General features: G+C 36.4%; 1 protein-coding gene across 1 annotated transcript in view; it reads left to right on the top strand.

Annotated features, from left to right (window-relative positions):
• atrnl1b (attractin-like 1b) overlaps positions 1–23,098 on the top strand; it is a 1,074,694-nt gene that overhangs the window by 256,542 nt on the left and 795,054 nt on the right. Inside the window, exons 8-9 of the mRNA XM_028795765.2 lie at positions 10,839–11,094; positions 16,607–16,790. Coding sequence (XP_028651598.1) covers positions 10,839–11,094; positions 16,607–16,790 — 440 coding nt within the window. The remainder of the gene's footprint in view (positions 1–10,838; positions 11,095–16,606; positions 16,791–23,098) is intronic.

Here is a 23,098-nt window from a genome sequence, read left to right as displayed (position 1 = left end):
TGATGTACCCCTTACACTCTTTCCATGCTTTTTCTTCAGTTGTGAAGCACAAGAGAGAGTGTATATCTTTTTTAATTTATTTAGGTAATCCAGTGGCTGCTGTTACCTCAGAGGTACCAGAGGTTTTTTTTAGCTTGTATTATTTTGGCAATGCAAATACTTGGGGATTCATGTATTTTCAGAGTAATGCGGACTAAAGACATATGTGGCTACTGGTCATGCAATCCTGAAAGAGGAAGTGAGGATATTAGGAAATGAAGAGTTGCACACAACAGTGATTTCATATTTGACAGGTGCACAAGAGGATAGGCAGATGGATGACATGCAGCACAGTGCAGAAAGGGCAAGATTTTTTAATTAGAGATATCAAATAAATATTTTAGATAGTCTTACTTGTGCTTTGTACTGTACTGTCCATTCTTGTGTTTTTTGTGTATGTGTGGTGTGAGCCATGAAGAGCATTTTCTTTTTTAACTGCTATCATTGAATAATTCTTATCTTAATTTCTGCCTTCTGATCTGGTATTTAAACATCAGAGGTTTCCTTTTAGAGTGCCTGACTTGTTTTATAAATAGAACAATATATTCAAAGCTAAGAGCTTTTTTAATTGCTCTTGTAAATTGCCATTTACTAGTCTGGCAGCAGCGGTTATCGGAAACTTTTCCTTCAGCATAATATGACACTGATTACTTGTTGTATAGATGTATTTAACTCCGGCAAAGGGTTTCCTATAAATTGAAACAGAAGCAATAGAATTTCCTGTAGCCTATGCAGAGCAAAAAAAAAGTACATCTAATATGCTGTAAGAGAGCAATATTTTTCTTTCTTTTTCTGTAATATCTCACTGGGTGGCACTGTTGAGCTGGGATTGGATGCTGGGAACTAGACTGCACATTTGTTAACTCATTTTTCTTTTTTTGACTTGTGAATATTTTCCATTACATTAAGAAAAATCTGATTAGGTTTCGATGAATATATGCATATGTGTGTATGTATATATGTATATGTTCTTAAACTGTGTCTGTGTGTGTACATGTATGTATATACATATATGTGTGTGTGTGTGTATATATATATATATATATATATATATATATATAATATATATATATATTTATTGTTTACTGAGTGCATAAATCTACATCAGAATTTTGAAACTTGATGGTCAGGCAACACCGATTGTTCTGTGCTCAAAACTTACTTTCTGCCTCTGCTGCTTTTTAAATTTATGCCCTTACTGCATCTTTCTAGCTGAAGACATTTTTTGATTTGAAAATGTGAAGAAGATTAAATTAGCTAAACTACAAAAATCAATAACAGGCTGACTTTAAAGGCCTACTTGGCCAGCAACCTGCAGCTCCACATTTTCATTACAGCCAGCCAGAGGACATTTGCTGAATGCTATAGTGATACGTTAGTCGAGGGCCTGGGAAAGGTTGGAAATTGTTTGGAGGATTTGGGTTTTCTATCAGTTATTTGAAAAGAAAATTGTAGTTTCTATTAAAAGTCAAGAAAAAAACATACTGGTGACTTGCTGCTGTCATTGTGGGCTCCAGCATTTTTTAGTAGAACATGCATGATGATCCTAAATCGATAGTTGTTTCTTCCATATTTTAATTAATATAAAAAAACTCAATAAAGGAATTATGTGTTTAGTAGGATGTTTGGTGAATATAAATCACAATTACTACTTTTTGAATGTTGGCATAGATTCTAAAAGTGTCTGGAATGCTAATGGGTGGAAGTTGTACTTTACTTTAAACATGAATGGCATATGTTTGTGTTTTTATAATGGTGATGGAAACTGCCGTCTGAAGCACCACTGCAGAATCCCTCACAAGTGCTCAAGTGAATTAAAATGTGGGGAATCGGATCAGTCATTGTGTATGGTTTATGTTGTTGTCATTCTCATTAACTACTCATTACCATTTGTGGTCTGTGGATAGATACTGAAAACCTTCTCTACCATCAGGATAGCAATGCAGTGAAGATGTCGCAGAATTTTACCGACACCCAGCTGCCTTGTGTACATGACATGTACAGCACTTGTTTCCTTAGAAAGGTTGAGAGTATTATTAAAGGCTTTAGTCATCCTACACAATTGTTTTTCTCAAGCCTTCCTTCTGGATAACAGTACAGGGTCTTGCACCAGTAGACCCGGAGACAGTTTCTGTCTGTAGATTGTAAGGTTGATGAGCAGTCAATCATAACATGACATATTGTGACAGAACAGTGTATGTGCATATCTGTTTGTCCATTTTCTAAATCCGCTTATCCAGAAGATAGTCACAGAACAGCAGGAGCATATATACAAGCATATATCTGCAAATATACAGTGCATATAATTGTGTATTTATAAGTTGCATGATATTTATACTTTTTGTTGTCTTTTGTTGGTATTTTTATTACTGTGAGCTGTTCTAAGGAGACATACAAGTACAAATTTCACTATACTTCTATACAAATAACAATAAGCTTAATTTGACCAGATCGCTCAAAGCTGCTTTGTATTTAAATGGTTTTACCTTGCTCAGTAAGTCTTTTAGTGAGTGTCTCACATGCAATTGTCAGCTTACTCAAAAAGCAGTGAAGTATCTCTCACCTGACCAAATGATTACATTTTCTACTGCTGGTGATTTTATACCACCTTAACCAGAGAAAATGCATTGTTAGGTGCAGTAAGGGGTTTATGCAACACAATCCAACCATAATATCATTTTCTGTAAGAATTGTGATAAACTCTTCTTGACATATTCCCCACGCTCCTGCCTTTAATTGCCTCTTGCAGTTAACTACTCTCTTTTTCCTTTCTTTTCAAATTATGGGCATTCCGGTCAAAGTGTTTGTGATTTCGGCCCTTCCTGTTGCTTATGTGTTTACCATCCTTGTCATTGCTAACAAGTTGAGCAGTCTTTGTCACTGAAGCTTCTACTAGACATGCTGCTGCAACCATTATTCAATACTCACAGTCACTAAGATTTTCCTTTGAGCCATGATAGCCTGTAAAATGAGCAATTGGGTCTGCCCATCATTGCTTGTACTGTATGTCTTTAAGCATGATGGGATTTTAATTGCTTAATTATCACAATGACGATACTGGTTTAGAGGTAACAGTTTGTGCACCTAATTTACAGAAGCATTTCCTTTATTTTATTTTGTTACCTGCAGAATTGTTTTTTGGATTGCTATAATAGAAAGCAGCATGTATGCTTTTAATTATGTATTTTATTCAGGGAGGAAAGAAAAGTGTAGCTGTTCGATCCTGAGGCATATTTAGCCACAGTTGCTCCAGGGAAAAAAAAAAGCAGCTCTGTAATGTCAAAGCTGCTTTGTTAGTTATACATGAAGATGCCATACGTACAGAAAGCTCATCCCCTCTGTCTCTTTTTAAATATTGTTTGAGTAGTTGTTCGTTTTGTGCATGAAATCGCATCCACTCTTTAGTTTATTCATATTGTACAGTTATTTTCAGAAGTACCCTTTTGTATATCATAGCCCATTACGTAAATTGCTGTTGTCACAAAAAAACAGAGAAAAAAAAGCCAAATCTGACCCCATTTCACACAAAACTCAAAATCCGGGCTGGACAAAATTATTGGCACCCTCTACTTAATATTTGGTTGCACGCCCTTTGGAAAAAATAACTGAAATCAAGTGCTTCCTATAACCATCAACAAGCTTATTACACCTCTCAACTGGAATTTCCAACCACTCTTCTTTTGCAAACTGCTCAAGGTTTCTCAGATTTGAAGGGCACCTTCTCCCAACAGCAATTTTGAGATCTCTCCATAAGTGTTCAATCGGATTTAGATCCGGACTCATTGCTGGCTACTTCAGAACTCTCCAGCACTTTGTCTTCAACCATTTCTGAGTGCTTTTAGAGGTATGTTTGGGGTTATTGTCCTGCTGGAACACCCATGACCTCTGATGCAGACCCAGCTTTCTGACACTGGGCCCTACATTGCGCCCCAATATCTTTTGGTAGTCTTCAGATTTCATGATGCCTTGCACACAGTCAAGGCATCCAGTGCCAGAGGCAGCAAAACATCCCCAAAACATCTTAGAATCTCCACCATGTTTGACTGTAGGTACTGTGTTCTTTTCTTCGTAGGCCTCATTCTGTTTTCTATAAACAGTAGAATGATGAGCTTTACCAAAAAGCTCTACCTTGGTCTCATCTGTCCACAAGACGTTCGCCCAGAAGGATTTTGGCTTCCTCAAGTACATTTTGGCAAACTCTAGTCTGGTTTTTTTATGTTTCTGTGTCAGCAGTGGGGTCCTCCTGGCTCTCCTGCCATAGCGTTTCATTTCGTTCAGATGTCGACGGATAGTTCGAGCTGAAACTGTTGCACCCTGAGTCTGCAGAACAGCTTGAATATGTTTTGAAGTTGATTGGGGCTGTTTATCCACCATTCGGACTATCCTTTGTTGCAGTCTTTTATCAATTTTTCTCTTCCGTCCATGTCCAGGGAGATTAGCTACAGTGCCATGTGTTGTGAACTTCTTGATTATGTTGCGCACAATGGACAAAGGAACATGAAGATCTCTGGAGATGGACTTGTAGCCTTGAGATTGTTGATATTTTTCCACAATTTTTGTTCTCAAGTCCTCAGACAATTCTCTGTTCTTCTTTCTGTTCTCCATTCTTAGTGTGGCACACTCAGACACACAACAGAAAGGTTGAGTCAACTTTTCTCCATTTTAACTGGCTGTTTCTTGCCACAGGTGAGTTAAAACGAGCATCATATGCTTGAAATAAAACAATTTACCCACAATTTTGAAAGGGTGCCAATAATTTTGTCTGGCCCATTTTTGGAGTTCTGTGTGACATGATGTCAGATTTGGCTTTTTTTCTCTGTTTTTTTGTGTTGTTCCAATGCACATAAAGGAAATAAACATGTATATACAAAAACATTTGTAATTGCAATAATTTTCTGGGAGAAATGGTGCATTTTCTTGAAAATTCAAGGGGTGCCGATAATTTCGGTCATGGCTGTAGGTCAAAGTTAGGAAAGATTCTATTTATGATGCTGCTTAAATATATTGGAAGAAATTGTATCCATAACTATTAACTTCCTAGTCAGATATTAAATGTCAATTGGTTGTTGAAGCAGCGGGTAGCATGCTGTTTTGTTGGTTAAAAACAATCTTTGTGTATTCAATCTTAAATATTTTAATGATTTCATGTTTGGTTTAAACTCCTGGCAACCCTATAAAAGGTTGCATTATGGAAAAGTGTATTCATACATTGTTATAACAAAGAAATTCAGTCTTCTGGAAGGGCACAAAAGTGCTTGTCTACAACAGCAGCCACTGTCATGAAAAACTGTACAATAAATTTCACAGGTGGGGGTCCCATTTACATTTTTTTGGGGGTTTTAAATGTACGTGTGTGGTTTATGTAGACTCTAGGTGATATCACAAATGGTTAACTGAGAGTACTAATGTGTCCTTTCTTAACCTTTCATGACCAAAAGAGGTACAACTATTAGCCAGGCATCTGCTGGAAGACACTGAAAAATAAGCAGGTGCTTTTCAAAGTATGCTACATAATAGATAAACCAATACCTGGGCTGGTATGGCATACCATTTCAGTGTTAAGAAATCGATACTTTGTACCTGAAATTTGTAAGATTATCAACTTAGTTCTGCTTTTAGTAATATGGTTAAAAAAAAAAACAAGTCCCCTAGCTTCTTTGGACTTGTATAGTCCTATAACACTATGATAAAATAGTTCTCTTCAAGAGCTTTGCTAAGCTGAGGTGAGGCTGAATCCAGGTGATGTGTCCATGTATTTAAACAAGTAATATCTAGCAAACATTCAGCATTGATGAACTATTAATAAGGTACAAAATGGCCTGTGGTTTAATTTGCATCTCTTTAGCAGACAGAACGATAACCTTTCACAAAGATTAATGCTGTCAAAATCCACAATATTTTAACTTTTTATATTGTGCCTGTGTGAAAACAAGCAACATAATAAAGATTTGTGGTCAGTCCAGTCAATGATCAGCAAGCTGCATGTCTCAGTCTGTTATGGTAATTTGTACTTTTTTCAGTACTTTTGTCTTGTAGTGAGACATTTTCATCTTACTGTTTAGATTATTTGCTTTATTATTCACCTAGTAAAATCAGATCATCTGCTGCCTAACATAAATTAAAATCCATTCTGAATGAATGAAGGCAATTGCCAGGGTTCACTTTATTGTAGAACAGTAATAAATGTGTAATTTGAAGAAAATATACTTTCACAGCTATAAATTGTAATACCAGTCAGATACTGAAGTCTATCAACACCAGCCTTCTTGTTTTCTGAAACTCAGCTATGCATCTCTGGTTATAGACCCTTATCTTTGCTACTTTTCTTTGGAGAGCTCACCCTCTGTGTTAGTCTGTGTTAATTTCAATTTTTAGTTGTAAAGTTTAAGTATTACCTGAAAAAGTCTACCTATTCTACACAACATTGGTGTAGAGGCTTAAGACTTATTGTGCATCTATATTATACTGAATGGTTTCTTGATGCTTTGTATTGCTTGGTGGCTGCCTTATAAATTACCTTGTGATCGAGTACACTGGAAAAGGTGCTTATGTAATGAAGGCTGATTGATGAATGGATTAAAAAAAATTAATTAAAAAAGCAAGCAAAATACAGATTAACCGTGCTGTTAATAATTATGAAGAAAAGCCCAATAGCTTAGAATGTTTACACAGTGATTAACACTGCTGCCTTGTAGCTCTAGTGTTCTGGTTCTGGTTCCAAATTGGTGTAATGTGCACTGTGCACGTTTTTGTGTTTTCTCAATCGACATGGGTTTTCTGCCACCTTGAAAAGATGTGCATGTCAGGCCAACTGTAGACTTTGGATTTTGAATTTGATTTAATGTGAATGGGGGCTGTTCTGTTAGTGGATTATGTTTCATCCATGATTGGATCCTGGATACCCTTCTTCTGACTGTCAACCAGTGATGAGAGGAGGAAAAAAAGTTCCAGAAAAGTGAACTGATGGACAGACTTATTAGTTTGCTTGAATTGATTTTTTAATTTATTAAAATTCTTACTGCAGATGTACATTTTGTGTTGCACTTTTATTCATTACTTTTTCTTCTTAGGAATTTCCTTACCAATATTGTCAGTGCTGAAAATGTATTTGAGCTTTTACAGTATCTAGATGCTTATTAAAATCTTAAAATCCTAAACCAACATTTATTGTGACTGAGGAGTTTTCTAGAGTTATTTATGTTTATGCCAAATATAATGTACTTCTTTATTCTGGCTTTCATGTGCAAAGGTATTTTGCAAAGACAGGTTTTATACAACTTGAATTACATTAAAAAGCCATAGGTGGTTATGACATTAATTAGAATAGAAATTTAGTTGAAAAGTAGGGAAGGAGAAAAATGCTAATAAGCATGTCAAAATCATTTAAGGTATGGTATTGTTTTTAACATACTGCCACCATGGAAAGTTGTTTGGATGACTCTTTGGATTTATGGAATGCAAATGATTGTGGTGATGTAGAATATTAAACTTTTTTTTTTTTTTGGTGAAGTAGCAGCAGTTAGGCTAGACTTGTATCAAAAACCTGTACATGTTCAGAGTCTTTATTTGAGTGAGATACTTGAGTCAATCTGACCTCTAATTGCAGTAATATAAGAAATGCAAATGATTGCCAAGTATCTTCTTCTTTAAAACCTGAAACTTTGGGAAATTTAAAAAGAAAGTTCTGATCATCTTTATTTCTTGTTGGAACCATATTAAGCTGTATGACAGAACATTAAGTCACCCTGGTGCAAGTAGACCACACAAATGGAATGTACTATAATTTGTTGGACGTTTCACTTGCTGGCAAGCAAGAGAAAACATAGTGAATTGCTTCCATGTGTTGTATTGGGGAAGATTTTTTTGCTTTGTGAATTGTTTATAACCAAGTAACTTATTCAGACTTCATTCTTGACAAGCAATTTTTTTTTCCTCACAAGAAGCAATAACAAATGCCATTCCTTGTGGCCATTTCCCATGTAGCCATATTTATTTGAACACCCTTATAAACTGACTTGAATGAAAATAATGTTTATTCTTTACTCATGACTTTGTCTCTCAGAAAGTGGATTTGTTTTGAATTAGGGAAACTTCAATCTCATAGGTATAAGACAATCTAACAGGTACGGTATCTTTCAAGAGTAGTATACCAGTAAATGACCTTGTTCAAACTACACAGTGCTGTTCTTTTTTTAATTACATTTTTTGATACCTGAAAAAAATACGTTTGTTTATTCATTTCATTTAACAAAGGAAAAATCTTTGAGTTGACTGTTTTTTGTTATATTTGCAGAAAATGTATGAACACTGATTTGCCTGTTTATGTATGTGCACTTTCAGCATGTGTACTTGGGAATTAGCTTATCTTGAAAATTAGTCCACCAGACCCCCCATCCCAGATTTTGTGTTTAATTACATTTTCCATTTCCTCTACGTTTGTTCAAAATCTAGCCCGATATTACAATTCAATATTGTTGTTACTAATAAGATTCCTTTTGAACTTGCTTTTAAGATAAAGCAAATAGGAAAAGAGGACATACAATCAGTGCGTCCAGTGCATGGACGATCAAGTTTTACACCTTTGAACATCATAGGATTTTTTCTAGGAATTTCTTGGTGGACTTATTCATGTATAAAGTTTTCAACAGGTTAATTTATTACATACTAGCCGGGTAACCCATCTATGCCAAGTACTACTTCTAAACTGTTATCCTTTAACTACTCGCGCTGGTGTATTTTGTACACCAATCTCAATTATTTTTGTTCAGTGTCCTTTTTCTGGAACATACCGGCACCATCCGCCATCTATCCTCAGCTTGATTCACTACAAGTACAATCTGCAATGATTTCCTACTGGTGTGCCCCCAGCTGGTTTTATGAGTGGATGCACAGTTGCAAGTTCCATATGGTGCATTTGGTATATCGCACGGGTACTTACGTATGTATGACAATGATGAGATGTTCTTCTTGCAATGACTTTGTCTGGAAAGAACATTCAAGAACTGAAGTGAAATGTGATACATGTGCAAATCCTGCAGTGGATGAAGGTGTGACCGGTGATGAATGAGCACTGGAGAAGTGGATCAAGTTTATTTTCAGATAGTCCTAGACTGTGTCATACTATTCAGTAATATGGTATTAAATTACATTAAGAAAATGTACAATTTAAAATTATTGCAATATTTTATATTATAGCCTTATGAATTATTAATGGTGGGTCACTGCATGTGGTTAACAAAAGCAGCTTCATTGTCGCTAGGTGCTAAGTTAGGCTGCAATTCCCTTCTTTATGAAGGGTGTCATTGTTTCCCACTCTCTCTGAAATGTTGCATATGGATGGCCTGAGTTGCTGTAAATACATCCAAGTTCATCCATCAAGTTTCCTTTTGTAAAGCCCAACTTTTGTGTAGAAAGTTAATATGCACTTTTTGAACCTCTTTTTGTGTGTATGCAAGTTGTATAACTCTGACCCCCAGAACTTGACAGGGTAACTGCATTATGGTGCTAAGGAAGCGAGAATGTGGGAAAGCCAGCCTACAGTACTTGATGGATGTTATTTTGTGAAATGAAACTTAGTTCAGTAGAAGCCACTTTGTTAATTTGATTATTCTTTATTTTCTTTTTTGGTCATTACTCCTTCAACTTAACATAATTTTAAATGGCAAGTGACTCCACATTTTGTCTGCCACAGCAGCTTTTTAAAGTTGCCTCGTGTTGCTGTTCTGTGAAATACTTTATTACAAGTAAGCAAGCCCTTATTTCAGTTGTATTTATCCTAAGTTATTTAGCCTGCAGGTCTTTACTTTCTTCACTTAACAATCAAATATATCTTTTGAATATTATTTCCATCTATTGTTACAAGTAGTGTCTTAATTAAAACAAACAGATTCACTTTGGGTTTTTAACACGGCTAACCTTTAACAGGTTCATTTTCTTGGAACTGCAAAACACGTTTTGAAGTTCACAGTATGAAAAACAAGGTCCAGTCTCAAGAACAGACTCTCCTTTGACCCAGAGAGAATTTTTTACAATTCTCTTTTAATCAAAAAATTGGAGAGAGCATTAATTGCACTTGTACAAAGCTTCCTCAAAGGACCTTTATTGTATTTGATGAAGTCATCATTCAGAGCTTTAAATTTCTGAGAGCAGGTTTGAATGTAATAAATAGAAAATTAACTGTAGAAAAAAGTCTGGAACATTTCTGTTAAATGTATCTGGTGATTCTAACAAAAACCTTGTGTGAAACAGAATCGGAGAAAGAAATGCTTTTTACTGTAACATGCAAGAACACATGTTATGTTTGCTAGTAAACATATTCTTGTGTTTTATTTTCTGAAGTACTTTTAATCTTTTATACAGCACCTTGTACAGTATAACAATCACAGTTACAAAATATTCATGTAAAAGTAGAACATTTAAAGAATAGTTCAGGCACAGAATGAAGAATATACAAGAGCATTCTAATGTATGGCCTTATTGATTTCCTTTCTTTGTAGCTTCCTTTATGTACAGTAAGATGTATCTTCATGAACTGTGTTGTTTAATTTGGTTCCACTGCCTTCGCCTTTGAGGATAGATGTGCTGTTGAGTAGAAGTCTGGAACAAGAGTTCAATGCAATGATTTAAAAAGCAACCTTTGTTGCATTCACTGGAAACATTTTGCTGATATAATCTTAAAGTAGTTAGGACAACAGTATTTTAGGTTATTGTTTTCCTTTTTTGTGAACTGTTTTTTTTTCTTTCTAATAATTGCTCTATCCCATGTCCTTCACTGATTACCCCTACCTTCTTTCTTGCAGGATGATATTTACATGTATGGAGGGAAGATCGAAACCAGCAATGGGAATGTCACAGATGAACTGTGGGTTTTTAACATCCCTAGCCAGACCTGGACAACAAAAATCCCATCTGTGCAAGCTCATGGTCAGCAATATGGTGTGGAAGGTCATTCAGCCCACATCATAGAAATGGACAATGGTGATGTTATCATGGTTATCATTTTTGGATATTCTGCTATTTATGGATACATCAGCAATGTTCAAGAATACAACATAAGTAAGTTATTTATCCTAACACACTCTAAATATACTGTATCTTAAAATAGACCTGGACAAGTGTTTTACCTGTTGCCCTTGAACTTCTTGAATTTTTTTTAGCTTTTTTGTTAAATTTTATTGGTATTTTGACTAAGTTCAGCTTTGGTATTATGTTCTACATTTTCCCAATGATAAAAACTATTTAACATACCTGTAAACTTTCAATCAATGTGCTTCTCGAAATATCTTTGAATGTCATATAATCTGAAAAAGTTGTCTCACCCCTGGAATGTGATTCGAATTCTGAGGGTTTTTTATTTCTGGTTTGTGGGAAAAGGAGAGGGGAATTAAATATCAACCCCAAGAAGATAGATTTTCAGAAAATGACCCATGGCCTAATTGTTCCTCTGATTTGGCTAGTTAGCCTTTATGGAACAATAGTCCACCTCAAAAGCAGTCCTCATGCTTTATGCCACAGGTCACTAGATGGCGCAGAAACTGTGAGTAAACATGGGTACTTAATTTTTTAAGAAAGTGTAAAGGATTGGGTATATGAATACCAGAGAACAAAGAAAGGTCTTGTAGCCCCTATACTTTATAGCAGTCATAACAGTTTAAAACTAACCTTAATGGTGTTTATTTTTCCTAAGGTTTCTCAGTTCACTTCTAACCTTAGATTAATTACGGTGTACTAAGTTTGCAAAATGGTACAATTCAGTTTCAAATTGAAATAAAACATGTAATTTATTGTGATTTATATGAAAATAAAGGAAAGCACGCCCAGTAAAGACTTTTTACAGCGTGCTTATTAGATTCTAGTGTAAAGATTAAATTGTTTGGTTCATTTAACAGTGATTTGCCTGTCAGTTATATAATAAATAAGGTTATTTTCTTAAGTTGATAATATAAACAAATTAGTTAGATTTTGTATTTTCTGTTGGTTTATGTAATTTATAAATCATAATTACACAAGCATACATATTTGTTTTTTATGTATATTAATTTTCAGTGTAAACAATAGTTGCCTTTATTTAATTAGTCCAGACTGTTTATTTTTTTGATAGGTTGTGTTACTTGATTGCAAATCTTTTATATATTTTGTTGTATATATTCTGCATTGCATTTACTCTGCTGTCTAAGGATGAGGCAGTGTAACATTCTTAAATTCCTTTTATGCCAGAAATTCAGAAGAATTGAAAGTCTGTATAGTTTGTCTGGGTACAAACTCAAATCAGTGGTGTAATTTCATACTATGCATTTGTAAAGTAGGGAACACATGACTTCATTATAGATAATCATATTTTATATCCTCAAAGACATTGATTAAGTAGATCTAGCAGAATATTTTTCAAATAAACGGTGAATCATGCACTCAAGGACACATGGAAATTAAGGGGAATGCTTTTAGAAGTTAAACCTAAAAACACTTCTTTACTCAAAAAGTATGTCTGGAACAAACTATCAAGACATGTAGTTGAAGGAGAAACCTTGAAAACCTTTAAGAAGTATCCGGAGGAGATATTAGGACAGCTTAGCTATTGGTTAAAAAAACAGCTTGATGGACTGAATGATTTCCTCATTTGTCAAAATTGTTATTTACATAGTTTTCCCAGTTCAACTAGTTTGTTTACTGTATACGTTTTATAACACTGAAAATTAGTTTTGCACCAAATTTCGAAGTCTTTGTGTGAAGAAAAAGTTTATAATATCTGTGATAATCTGTGATAATTTTTCGCTCTAGCAGCTTCCATCTGTGTTTCCATGTTGTATTTCAGGAACTCATTTTAAATTATCCATTAGAATTGGCTCTACTAATTCTGTTCTTATAGACTTCTATCATGGTTCTTCTTCATTTCAGTTTGCTTAAATTGAAAAGACTGGACTCCTTTAATCTTCATCAGCCTAATTGTTTTTTTTTTTTTTAGAGCTCAGTTATTAACTTTGTTGACATGCACACAATACTGTATATAGTGCTCTGTAGTCCAATGCTATATTAGCTTTGTTTTATTGTCATATTCTCAAAAGAATAAGATTTTATACCCCTGTCCCCAGCGTGTCATTATATCATCATATTTTTACTTGTAAAACTATACATTTATTTGCATCAAATTTCATCTTCCACATATCTACCAAAGTCAAAATTTTGATCAGATCTGTCAAAAATGACTCTAAACTTTTTTTCTTTCCACATACTGTATAGTTACACATATAGTTCTTTCAACATAGTTTGTCATCCCTAAACCTTATAAGATTTTTAGTTACATTTTCTGCCTAGATTATTTTCTATTTATATTTATGATAGTTACATAAACAAATGAATGAGTAAATCCTGACTTGTACCCGCTGACTGCTGGGATAAGCTTCAGCTGCCCCACAGCCCTGCTCAGGATATAATGGTTTGGAGGAAAGATTGATGGATGGATAAATAAATAAGGTTAGATATTTTCTGACATCTGTGTATATGACTAGTTCCCAAGTTTTTAAAGAGGTGCAAATGCATAAGTACATCATATGCAAATGTCTTGGCTGTTTTCTGCATATTTGCCTCTTTACCTAGATGCTTTAGTTATGGATCCTAGACTGCATGCAAGATGTCTAAAGTGACATAATGTACAGAAAGCAAAAAGAGAAAAAGTGGACATCACCAAAAATGTGACTCAGTATGATGATAATGACTCCTTAAATATAATTAAAAGATGGTCAAAGCCATAGTCCTTACTTGTACTTTTGATTTCACATACAAATGTATCTTCTTTTATATCAGAATGCACTATTAAGATCATATATTTTTACATGAAGTCTCTCTTTGACAAACATGCTGCTGAGTAGAACATATGATGTTGCTGTTCAGTGCATTTTCTAAAGTAGTTTTGTTTTGATATTTATGGCTACAATTCTGCTGTATGATAAATGTAATCTTTTATGGGTCTTGCGATCAGCATTATAGCACTTTGGAACCTTTGCCATTAATCATGTAATAATTTACATAGTTTGCCACCAAGACTGGGTAAACTCAGGGACACATGTGAACGATATATTTAAATAAAAAAATGTCAACTTAATTAGCTTTTCTTCTGAAAATGTGTGCTTGATGAATTCTGCCTCTTCAACATTCAATTAATTGTTTTGGAAGCAGTTACAACTGTTAAGAAATCATTTCCAATTACAAACTTTCATAATCAGAAGTGTTCTAGTTTAACACCAGGATTATTCAGTCTGCTCCTTTTGCTGCAAGTGACAGCCACTCTTTGCTAGTTGTGGCTTCACAGTAAGCTTATCTTCCTTTTTTCTATCTCATTGTTAAAAGCTTGCCATAATTCAATTGTCTACCTCTTATCACTATATTTACACATCTGCATCATATTAATTTCATAACATTTTGATTTATGAGTTCTGAATTAGAACTGCCATGTTTGTATCTGTCTGTCTCCTTCAAGTGATGTTAAGCCTTTCTATGTGTGTTTTTTGTGTAGTGTATACTAGGGCTTTCAAATCAACCTAAAAATGAATAAGGTGTGGCTATTCATATTAAAAACAGGCAATTTTTGTACTGTTTTTAAACCTAGGTTAACAATTCTTGACATTGCTTGCAAGTTTAAAAGTGCTTCTTTATACTTTATTTTTATGGTAATGGCCACTACAGAAAGAACAAACATCAACACCAAAAGCAAAAATCCTAGCATTACCAAGCAACTTTTATTTAAATATAAGCACCATCAAAATCCCATGCAATCTGCCCTACCTTTTTTTTATTTTTTTGGTCTAGGGTGCACAAGTCCTTCTTGTAACACAGCCACGAAAAAGAACCTGAATCCTTAAGAGACATGACACTGTCACTGCACTTCCTTACATTACTATTAACGTTTTTCATTTTCTTTACTCGTATGTCTACAAATTATGAAGTGCTCATGACACTGTTGCATGAGACATGCTGCCAAATAGGCATAGGCAGAGTGGTTTAAGATTTGGAGGAATACCAGCTACTTAACAAGACAGAAATGTGAATGAAGTAAATGAGCAGGCAAGAACCAGGCAGGTCAAAGGCAGACTCTTTTTATTATTTTGTTGGTGTCCATTGGGCAGAGGCAGTGTACCATTTATATTGCAGTATTCAGAATAAAAAGTCAGTCAGTGCCTGTGGTTTACGGGATTGTTACTCTACCAAGTCAGGGTTTGCACAGTCTCTGTTTTTTTCTCTTTTACAGATGTAGCAATATTTTAATGTAGGTGAGTTGAATATTTTCAGTTACACCTCACTGTTTTAGACATTATGTGTCAAGACAACAGCCACATAAGACATAGACTAATTGTGGGACATGGTGTGGTGGCTGACGAGGCTCTTTAAAGTTTTTTGTTTTAAAGTATTATAATAAAATGAAAATTAGAATTATGATAGTTATTTTTAATTTGCTTTAATGAGAAGGTATCAATCGGGGATCTTGAGTTTAAGAGTGAATGGGAGAGAATCAGATGCAAAATAATACTTTTAGGGCATAGGAGAAGCGTTTAGAAAAACTGCTCTGAGTACACTAATAGATCAAAGTGGAGAGTAAAGAGCTATAAAAACACTACTTGTGAATGGTTCTGGCTGTATGTTTTATTAATGAAGATAACAAGCTAACCATTCAAAATTATTAAAAAGCTGATTGTGGAAGTGAAGTGCAATACAGATCTGTAAAATACTGCAGCTTTGCATAATGCACCAGAAATAACACTATCCCCCAAAAAAAGTGGGCATAAACCAAACAACTGTTCTTTGCATCCTCCCTAAACCCCACCCAGTAAAGTCTAGCTGCAGACCTTCAGAACTGCACTCTGTTGAGGAGGTTGTCATGTGATGCTCTCCTGGTTATATTGTGATTAAGATTAGGATTTTGGGAGGGTTTGATGAATAAATCAACTAACATTTCACAGAGGTCTCCTGCGGGAAACATCTTGTTGAATGATGTAAAGTTTGTACATGTATTTAAATTCAGTAAATTAATAACTAGTATTCTTCAAGGAGTCTCAAATATTTTTGAAGATAGAGTTCTGTCTGAGAAGTTTTGTGGTAAATGTTGATAGCAGTCAAAATAGGTGACACATTTTTTTAAGTGTTCTTTTGACAGTTGATTTTAAAAGTAAAGGACTACTACATTAGGTTCCTTTTGAACATGACAGGTTTTTGCAAGATGTGGTTAAAGAGTACATAAAAGTACAAATAAAGGCAACACTGTTAAGCTTTTCTTTCTGTTAAAGTCATCTTTGAATTGTATGTGAAGTGTTGTTTAAATATCGAGATATCTGTTATTAAGAAAGCCCATTAAATAATTCCTCATGGATGTTTTGAATGTATTGTTTACGAGTTAGATTTGCAAATATTATATGTAAGGAGCAAATTAACATGCAGTTGTTTATAAGCCTATTGATTAATAATACAGTAAATGTAATCTGCTTGGCACATTTGTTTAGATTTGTGTGTTTTTGTTTAATTTTGTAACAAAATATCTGCTGTATAGTTGGTGATTTCTTACATATTTTTGTCTCTGCAGGGTCGAATACTTGGCTAGTGCTAGAGACCAAAGGAGCAATTGTCCAGGGTGGCTATGGTCACACCAGTGTTTATGATAGCATGTCAAAATCAATTTATGTGCATGGTGGATACAAAGCCCTTCCTGCTAGTAAATATGGCTTGGTGGATGATCTCTACAAATACGAAGTTCGTACACGGACATGGTGAGTCTGGCTGCTACAATGAATGTTTTTTGGTCCACTGTTCCTGTAGGTGTACAATTTCCTCTTAGCTTATCTCTAATATTATGTAAATGAAAGCTTTAACTTGTGGTGACCAGCAACTTAAAAATATATACTGTGTATGTGTGTGTGTGTGTGTGTGTGTGTGTATAAATATGTGTAGATATACAAAAATACTATATTTATGCTACCAGTCAAAAGTTTTAGAACACTCCAGTTTTCCTTCAGATTTACTAAAATGGTGAAAAGGTAAGCAGTAAACTGCCAAAGGTTTATAAATTAGATCAGCTTGAAATACAAATGAGTATATCTTAACTTTACTGTACACATGTGCATTGTATTTAATGTTAGTTTGCAGGTGAGACAAGTCTCCGTTCACAATGCTACATGAACAGCTCCTTTTTTAATAGTTAGAGCAGGTCGCAATCTCATAGAAGTCCCATTTAACCTAGCAAGCTCAGCATATAAGAAGATGCATGTAGGGAGTGAGAGACAAGTTGATAGTATGGAAGGAGAGCATCTTGAATCGCCTTGTGGAAATGGGATGAGATTATGGTAGGTGCATACCTCCCTCCTTCTCACACTATATCATGTCTGGATGTATGGTACAGATCAAGAGTATTGAGACATAAAGACACATGTCATTCTTTCTTGCACCACTTAAGGGGAGATGCAGCATGAATGCAAATTACATGTATCTTCCTTTTTCTTGTACCACCATGTGCTGCAGTGAGCTTAATAAAGCTCTAGTATTGAAGGCCATTCTTTTGCCACATAAGAAAAAAGCATGCTACTATGCACCACATTGGTTTAAATTTTTGCATTACTTCTTTTTTTAGTGCTCTACTGCCATTTATTGCTTGTTTAATTCACGGAGGATGAGATTCTGCTGTACTTACAAGTTTAATTTTAAAAGGTGATAATATAACTACAGTTTTAATCTTGCATGTGCAACCTCACTAATTTACTACACTTAATATTCATTATATGTTGCTGCTTAATTTAGTGCATTGTGTAAATGCAGTGTGGTGACACAGAGGCAGGTGCTGCTTAAAAGAGGCAGGTGTTGCTTAAAAGCTTCAGGGACCTGTGTTTGAACCCTTCATTTTGCACATTCTCCCAATGTGATTTGTTTTTTGAATTCAAAATTCTCAGTTGCTGCCATTGTTTTTACACGAGTCTTTGCATTTATTTGACTTACTATACCTTATAATGGACTCGGAATCTTGCCTGGAAGGTCTGGAAAAGCTGCAGTTAGGTCCTTGAGTCAAAATAGAATAAGTAGGTTCAGAAAAGAAATTGAAGGTTGAATATCTATTTCAGTAGTTTGGCTCTTAAGTTGATTAATTTGCTTTTAGCCATGTTGAGTCTGGATAATCAAGTAATTAGGCAAGTTATACTGTCATTTAAAATAATTAGAGGGAATTATATCTTTCAAGTAAGATTGTATATACCAGTTTCAAAATGGCACGTGATTATTTATTAAATCTTCTGAAATTAAATGTTAGTTGTCAAATTCTGATTAACACTTAAATGCCAAAAACTTTGAGATTTTCTCCTTATTACATATTCTGCAAAGAACATCTTGTCAAACCAGTATAACTTTCACGTATCCCTTGTGGCTAGATGCAGTCACATGCAAAACCATCTGCATCTTAGTAATTGTAAAAAGCTTTTCTGCCAGTAGTAGGCACTCTGAGATGACATTGGCTTGATCGAAGACTTTTGTCAGGTTTTTTGCTATACAGAATTTGTTGTGCTCATGATATGAGAAAGTTTTCAATTACCACATTTAAACTTTCACCTACCCTCTTTGTTCTGCACACATGAATTGAATTTTAGGTCAGCGTTTTAGAAGAAAAGTGAGGTTGCTTTTAGTTTGCTGCTTAATTGCCACAAAAAGCAATCAAGGATAAGCTCCTTTTTTGTGTTTGTGAAATTAAAAAGTAGCTAAGTGCATTAAGCATACACTTAAATTTTCCAAATACCATCCATCCATCCATCCATCCATTATCCACCACTTATCTGAGGTCGGGTCGCGGGGGCAGCAGCCTAAGCAGGGAAGGCCAGACCTCCCTCTCCCCGGCCACCTCCTCCAGCTCCTCTGGGAGGACCCTGAAGCGGTCCAGGCCAACCGGGAGATATAATCCCTCCAGCGTGTCCTGGGTCTGCCCTGTGGTCTTCTCCCAGTGGGGCATGCCCGGAACACCGTCCAGGGGGCATCCTAACCAGATTGCCCGAACAACCTCAACTGACTCCTGTCAATGAGGGGGAGCAGCGACTCTACTCCGAGTCTCTCCCGGATAACTGAACTCCTCACAATATCTCTAAGGGAAAGTCCAGCCACCCTGCAGAGAAAACTCAATTCGGCCGCTTTTATCTGCGATCTTGCACTTTCGGTCACTACCCAAAGCTTGTGGCCATAGGTGAGGGTTGGAACGTAGATCTACTGGTAAATTGACAGCCTTGCCTTTTGGCTCAGCTCTCTCTTCACCACGCCGGACCGTTGCAGAGCCCGCATTACAGAACGGGCAAGTTGTTCTCCCAGTTCCTGTCTTGATTGGTTATTTGGGAGTGAGCTACCCAGAATTGTAAAGGGTGTGTTTTGTGTCAACAATAGTCTATGTAAACACATGGTTAAAACAGAAGCATTTTTCATGTTTTAGTAATAAATAACAAAATGTAGACATAACTGTATAATGTGTGAAGACTGATGGCCAAATATCAGATAAACACTTTCACAAAAGGTGCAAATACAATACGACAGTTTCCGTGGTGTAGTGATAAGATCCACTGACTTATAATCCGGATGTCGTGAGTTCGAAACTGGTTCCCCGGCAAATTTACCATTTTGAGTAGTGAACTGCCCTTATAGTTAATATTATACAATAATAAAAAAAGCCGGTGCAAAGTTTTAGTACTTGTAAAAGTTAGCGTTTTATTATTCTCTCAGTCACAATCACGATACAACACCCACCCCCCACCCCAGATCTGACGCGGTTACTTTTTATCTGAAACTGGGAATAACTGTAGATGTGAGTGGTGTTTTGAGATAATGGAACTGGAAATTCTCTGATCTGGAGGGATAAAAGCTGACACACAAACGCTGGTGAATCTGCCTTCTTCATATCTCACCGTCACTTGAATTTTTTTTATTCAGTTTTATTGAGTGTTCCTGCTCACGCTGAATTAGTATGCACCTTATGGTCCATGATGTCAAAGCCGCACTGACAAAAATCAGAGACATACAGTGCATCCGGAAAGTATTCACAGCGCATCACTTTTTCCACATTTTGTTATGTTACAGCCTTATTCCAAAATGGATTCAATTCATTTTTTTCTTCAGAATTCTACACACAACACCCCATAATGACAACGTGAAAAAAGTTTACTTGAGGTTTTTGCAAATTTATTAAAAATAAAAAAACTGAGAAATCACATGTACATAAGTATTCACAGCCTTTGATCAATACTTTGTCGATGCACCTTTGGCAGCAATTACAGCCTCAAGTCTTTTTGAATATGATGCCACAAGCTTGGCACACCTATCCTTGGCCAGTTTCGCCCATTCCTCTTTGTAGCACCTCTCAAGCTCCATCAGGTTGGATGGGAAGCGTCGGTGCACAGCCATTTTAAGATCTCCCCAGAGATGTTCAATCGGATTCAAGTCTGGGCTCTGGCTGGGCCACTCAAGGACATTCACAGAGTTGTCCTGAAGCCACTCCTTTGATATCTTGGCTGTGTGCTTAGGGTCGTTGTCCTGCTGAAAGATGAACGGTCGCCCCAGTCTGAGGTCAAGAGCGCTCTGGAGCAGGTTTTCATCCAGGATGTCTCTGTAAATTGCTGCAGTCATCTTTCCCTTTATCCTGACTAGTCTCCCAGTTCCTGCCGCTGAAAAACATCCCCACAGCATGATGCTGCCACCACGATGCTTCACTGTAGGGATGGTATTGGCCTGGTGATGAGCGGTGACTGGATTCCTCCAAACGTGACGCCTGGCATTCACACCAAAGATTTCAATCTTTGTCTCATCAGAGCAGAGAATTTTCTTTCTCATGGTCTGAGAGTCCTTCAGGTGCCTTTTGGCAAACTCCAGGCGGGCTGCCATGTGCCTTTTACTAAGGAGTGGCTTCCGTCTGGCCACTTTACCATACAGGCCTGATTGGTGGATTGCTGCAGAGATGGTTGTCCTTCTGGAAGGTTCTCCTCTCTCCAAAGAGGACCTCTGGAGCTCTGACAGAGTGACCATCGGGTTTTTGGTCACCTCCCTGACTAAGGCCTTTCTCCCCTGATCGCTCAGTTTAGATGGCCGGCCAGCTCTAGGAAGAGTCCTGGTGGTTTCAAACTTCTTCCACTTACAGATGATGGAGGCCACTGTGCTCATTGGGACCTTCAGAGCAGCAGAAATTTTTCTGTAACCTTCCCCAGATTTGTGCTTTGAGACAATCCTGTCTCGGAGGTCTACAGACAATTCCTTTGACTTCATGCTTGGTTTGTGCTCTGACATGAACTGTCAACTGTGGGACCTTATATAGACAGGTGTGTGCCTTTCCAAATCATGTCCAAGCAACTTAATTTACCACAGGTGGACTCCAATTAAGCTGCAGAAACATCGCAAGGATGATCAGGGGAAACAGGATGCACCTGAGCTCAATTTTGAGCTTCATGGCAAAGTCTGTGAATGCTTATGTACATGTGCTTTCCCAGTTTTCTTATTTTTAATAAATTTTCAAAAATCTCAAGTAAACTTTTTTCATGTTGTCATTATGGGGTGTTGTGTGTAGAATTCTGAGGAAAAAATGAATTTAATCCATTTTGGAATAAGGCTGTAACATAACAAAATGTGGAAAAAGTGATGCGCTGTGAATACTTTCCGGATGCACTGTAGGTATATACATTATGATATTTGGAATAACTCATTTTGTGACCTGTATAGTACATTTCGGAAAACATTGTGGCACTGATGCAACATTATTCATATTCATTCGCATGCCTTCTTGCGCTTGTAATCAGTGACCGCGTTCTTTTTTTTAGTCTTGCCAGTGTCCACTTTTGGTTGCACGGTACTGTTTCTTTCGTACTCCAGGACATGCAGAGGAAAGAATAGTACAGAGAGGTCAGTTCCGTGCTATAGGCAATCATCAGATTCAAATGTTAACAGTTCACACACAACCAAGGGCCGTCCTTTCTACATTTACAACATGTGTACCTGTTGCAATGTACACACTTCTCTCTGTGCTGTGGTTACTGTTACACTGAAGGGGCTGGGGGAAGCGGTGGTCTTGGAACAGAAGCTTGTCAATGTTGCATCCTCTTTTGCTTTATCCTTCGCCTTTTCTTGTAAGAAGTGACGACGAAGCTCCTCTACTAGATGAGCCATGAACACTCTTCTTTTCTTAGTGGCCCCCGTGCATGCCTTACACAGTACATGTGTGTTGATTACCGCCAGGTCAAGCTTGTTGTAGCACTAACAACCGGCCACCCGCGTGCTCCTGCCGCACTGAATAAGCTCATGCCTTCTGGTGCACGATGTCTGCGGAGCACTGGAAAAAAAAGAAAGAGACAAATATATGTGACATTTTGAAGAAATCATTTTTTGACCTGAATAGTACCAATCAGAAAACATTGTTGCACTAATGCAATATTATATAACACTATAATAACCAAAGCCTACGAAAAAGCTCGTAAATCTGTCCCACCTTAAATCCCTTCACACCTCTCAGTCATCGTCTTTTGTCTTGTAAATGTGTCGATAAGCAGCAAGCAACCTGCTATACCATCACCCCCACCGCCGCACAAAGTTTTCTCAGCTCAAGTCTGTTTACCTGCCTGTCAGTTGCTTAGAGTTGTATAGAGTAAATACTATATCGTTATTTGGAACACATGCATTTCATCTGTGTTCCGTGTCTACAACAATCTAGGTAAACACATTGTTAAAACAGAAACGTAGACATGAAGCGTATAATGTGTGAAGTCCAAATATCAAATAAACACTTTCACAAAAGGTGCAAGTATAGCAAAAGAAGTACACTTTTATTCATGAATATAACTACAGATAAAGAACCTGCGTTAGGGTGCGACATTGACACGTGTTTAATACGATCGCTTTGTTGGCGTAACGGTAAGAACTACTGACTGATAATGAAAAGTCATGAGTTTGATCCCGGACAACTGCATTTTGAGATGTGGGCTGTTTTTATTCTTATTATTTTAGAATAAAAACATACATTTGATTTGAGTCTGTAACAGCCAGTGTAAATGTATGGTACTTGTAAAGGTTAGCGTTTTTT

The sequence above is a fragment of the Erpetoichthys calabaricus genome, chromosome 2 (assembly GCF_900747795.2).
Source record: "Erpetoichthys calabaricus chromosome 2, fErpCal1.3, whole genome shotgun sequence".
In the NCBI taxonomy this organism is placed as follows: Eukaryota; Metazoa; Chordata; class Cladistia; order Polypteriformes; family Polypteridae; genus Erpetoichthys; species Erpetoichthys calabaricus.
The sequence above is the reverse complement of the archived record's forward strand: the minus strand, read 5'-3'. Positions and strand labels throughout refer to the sequence as shown.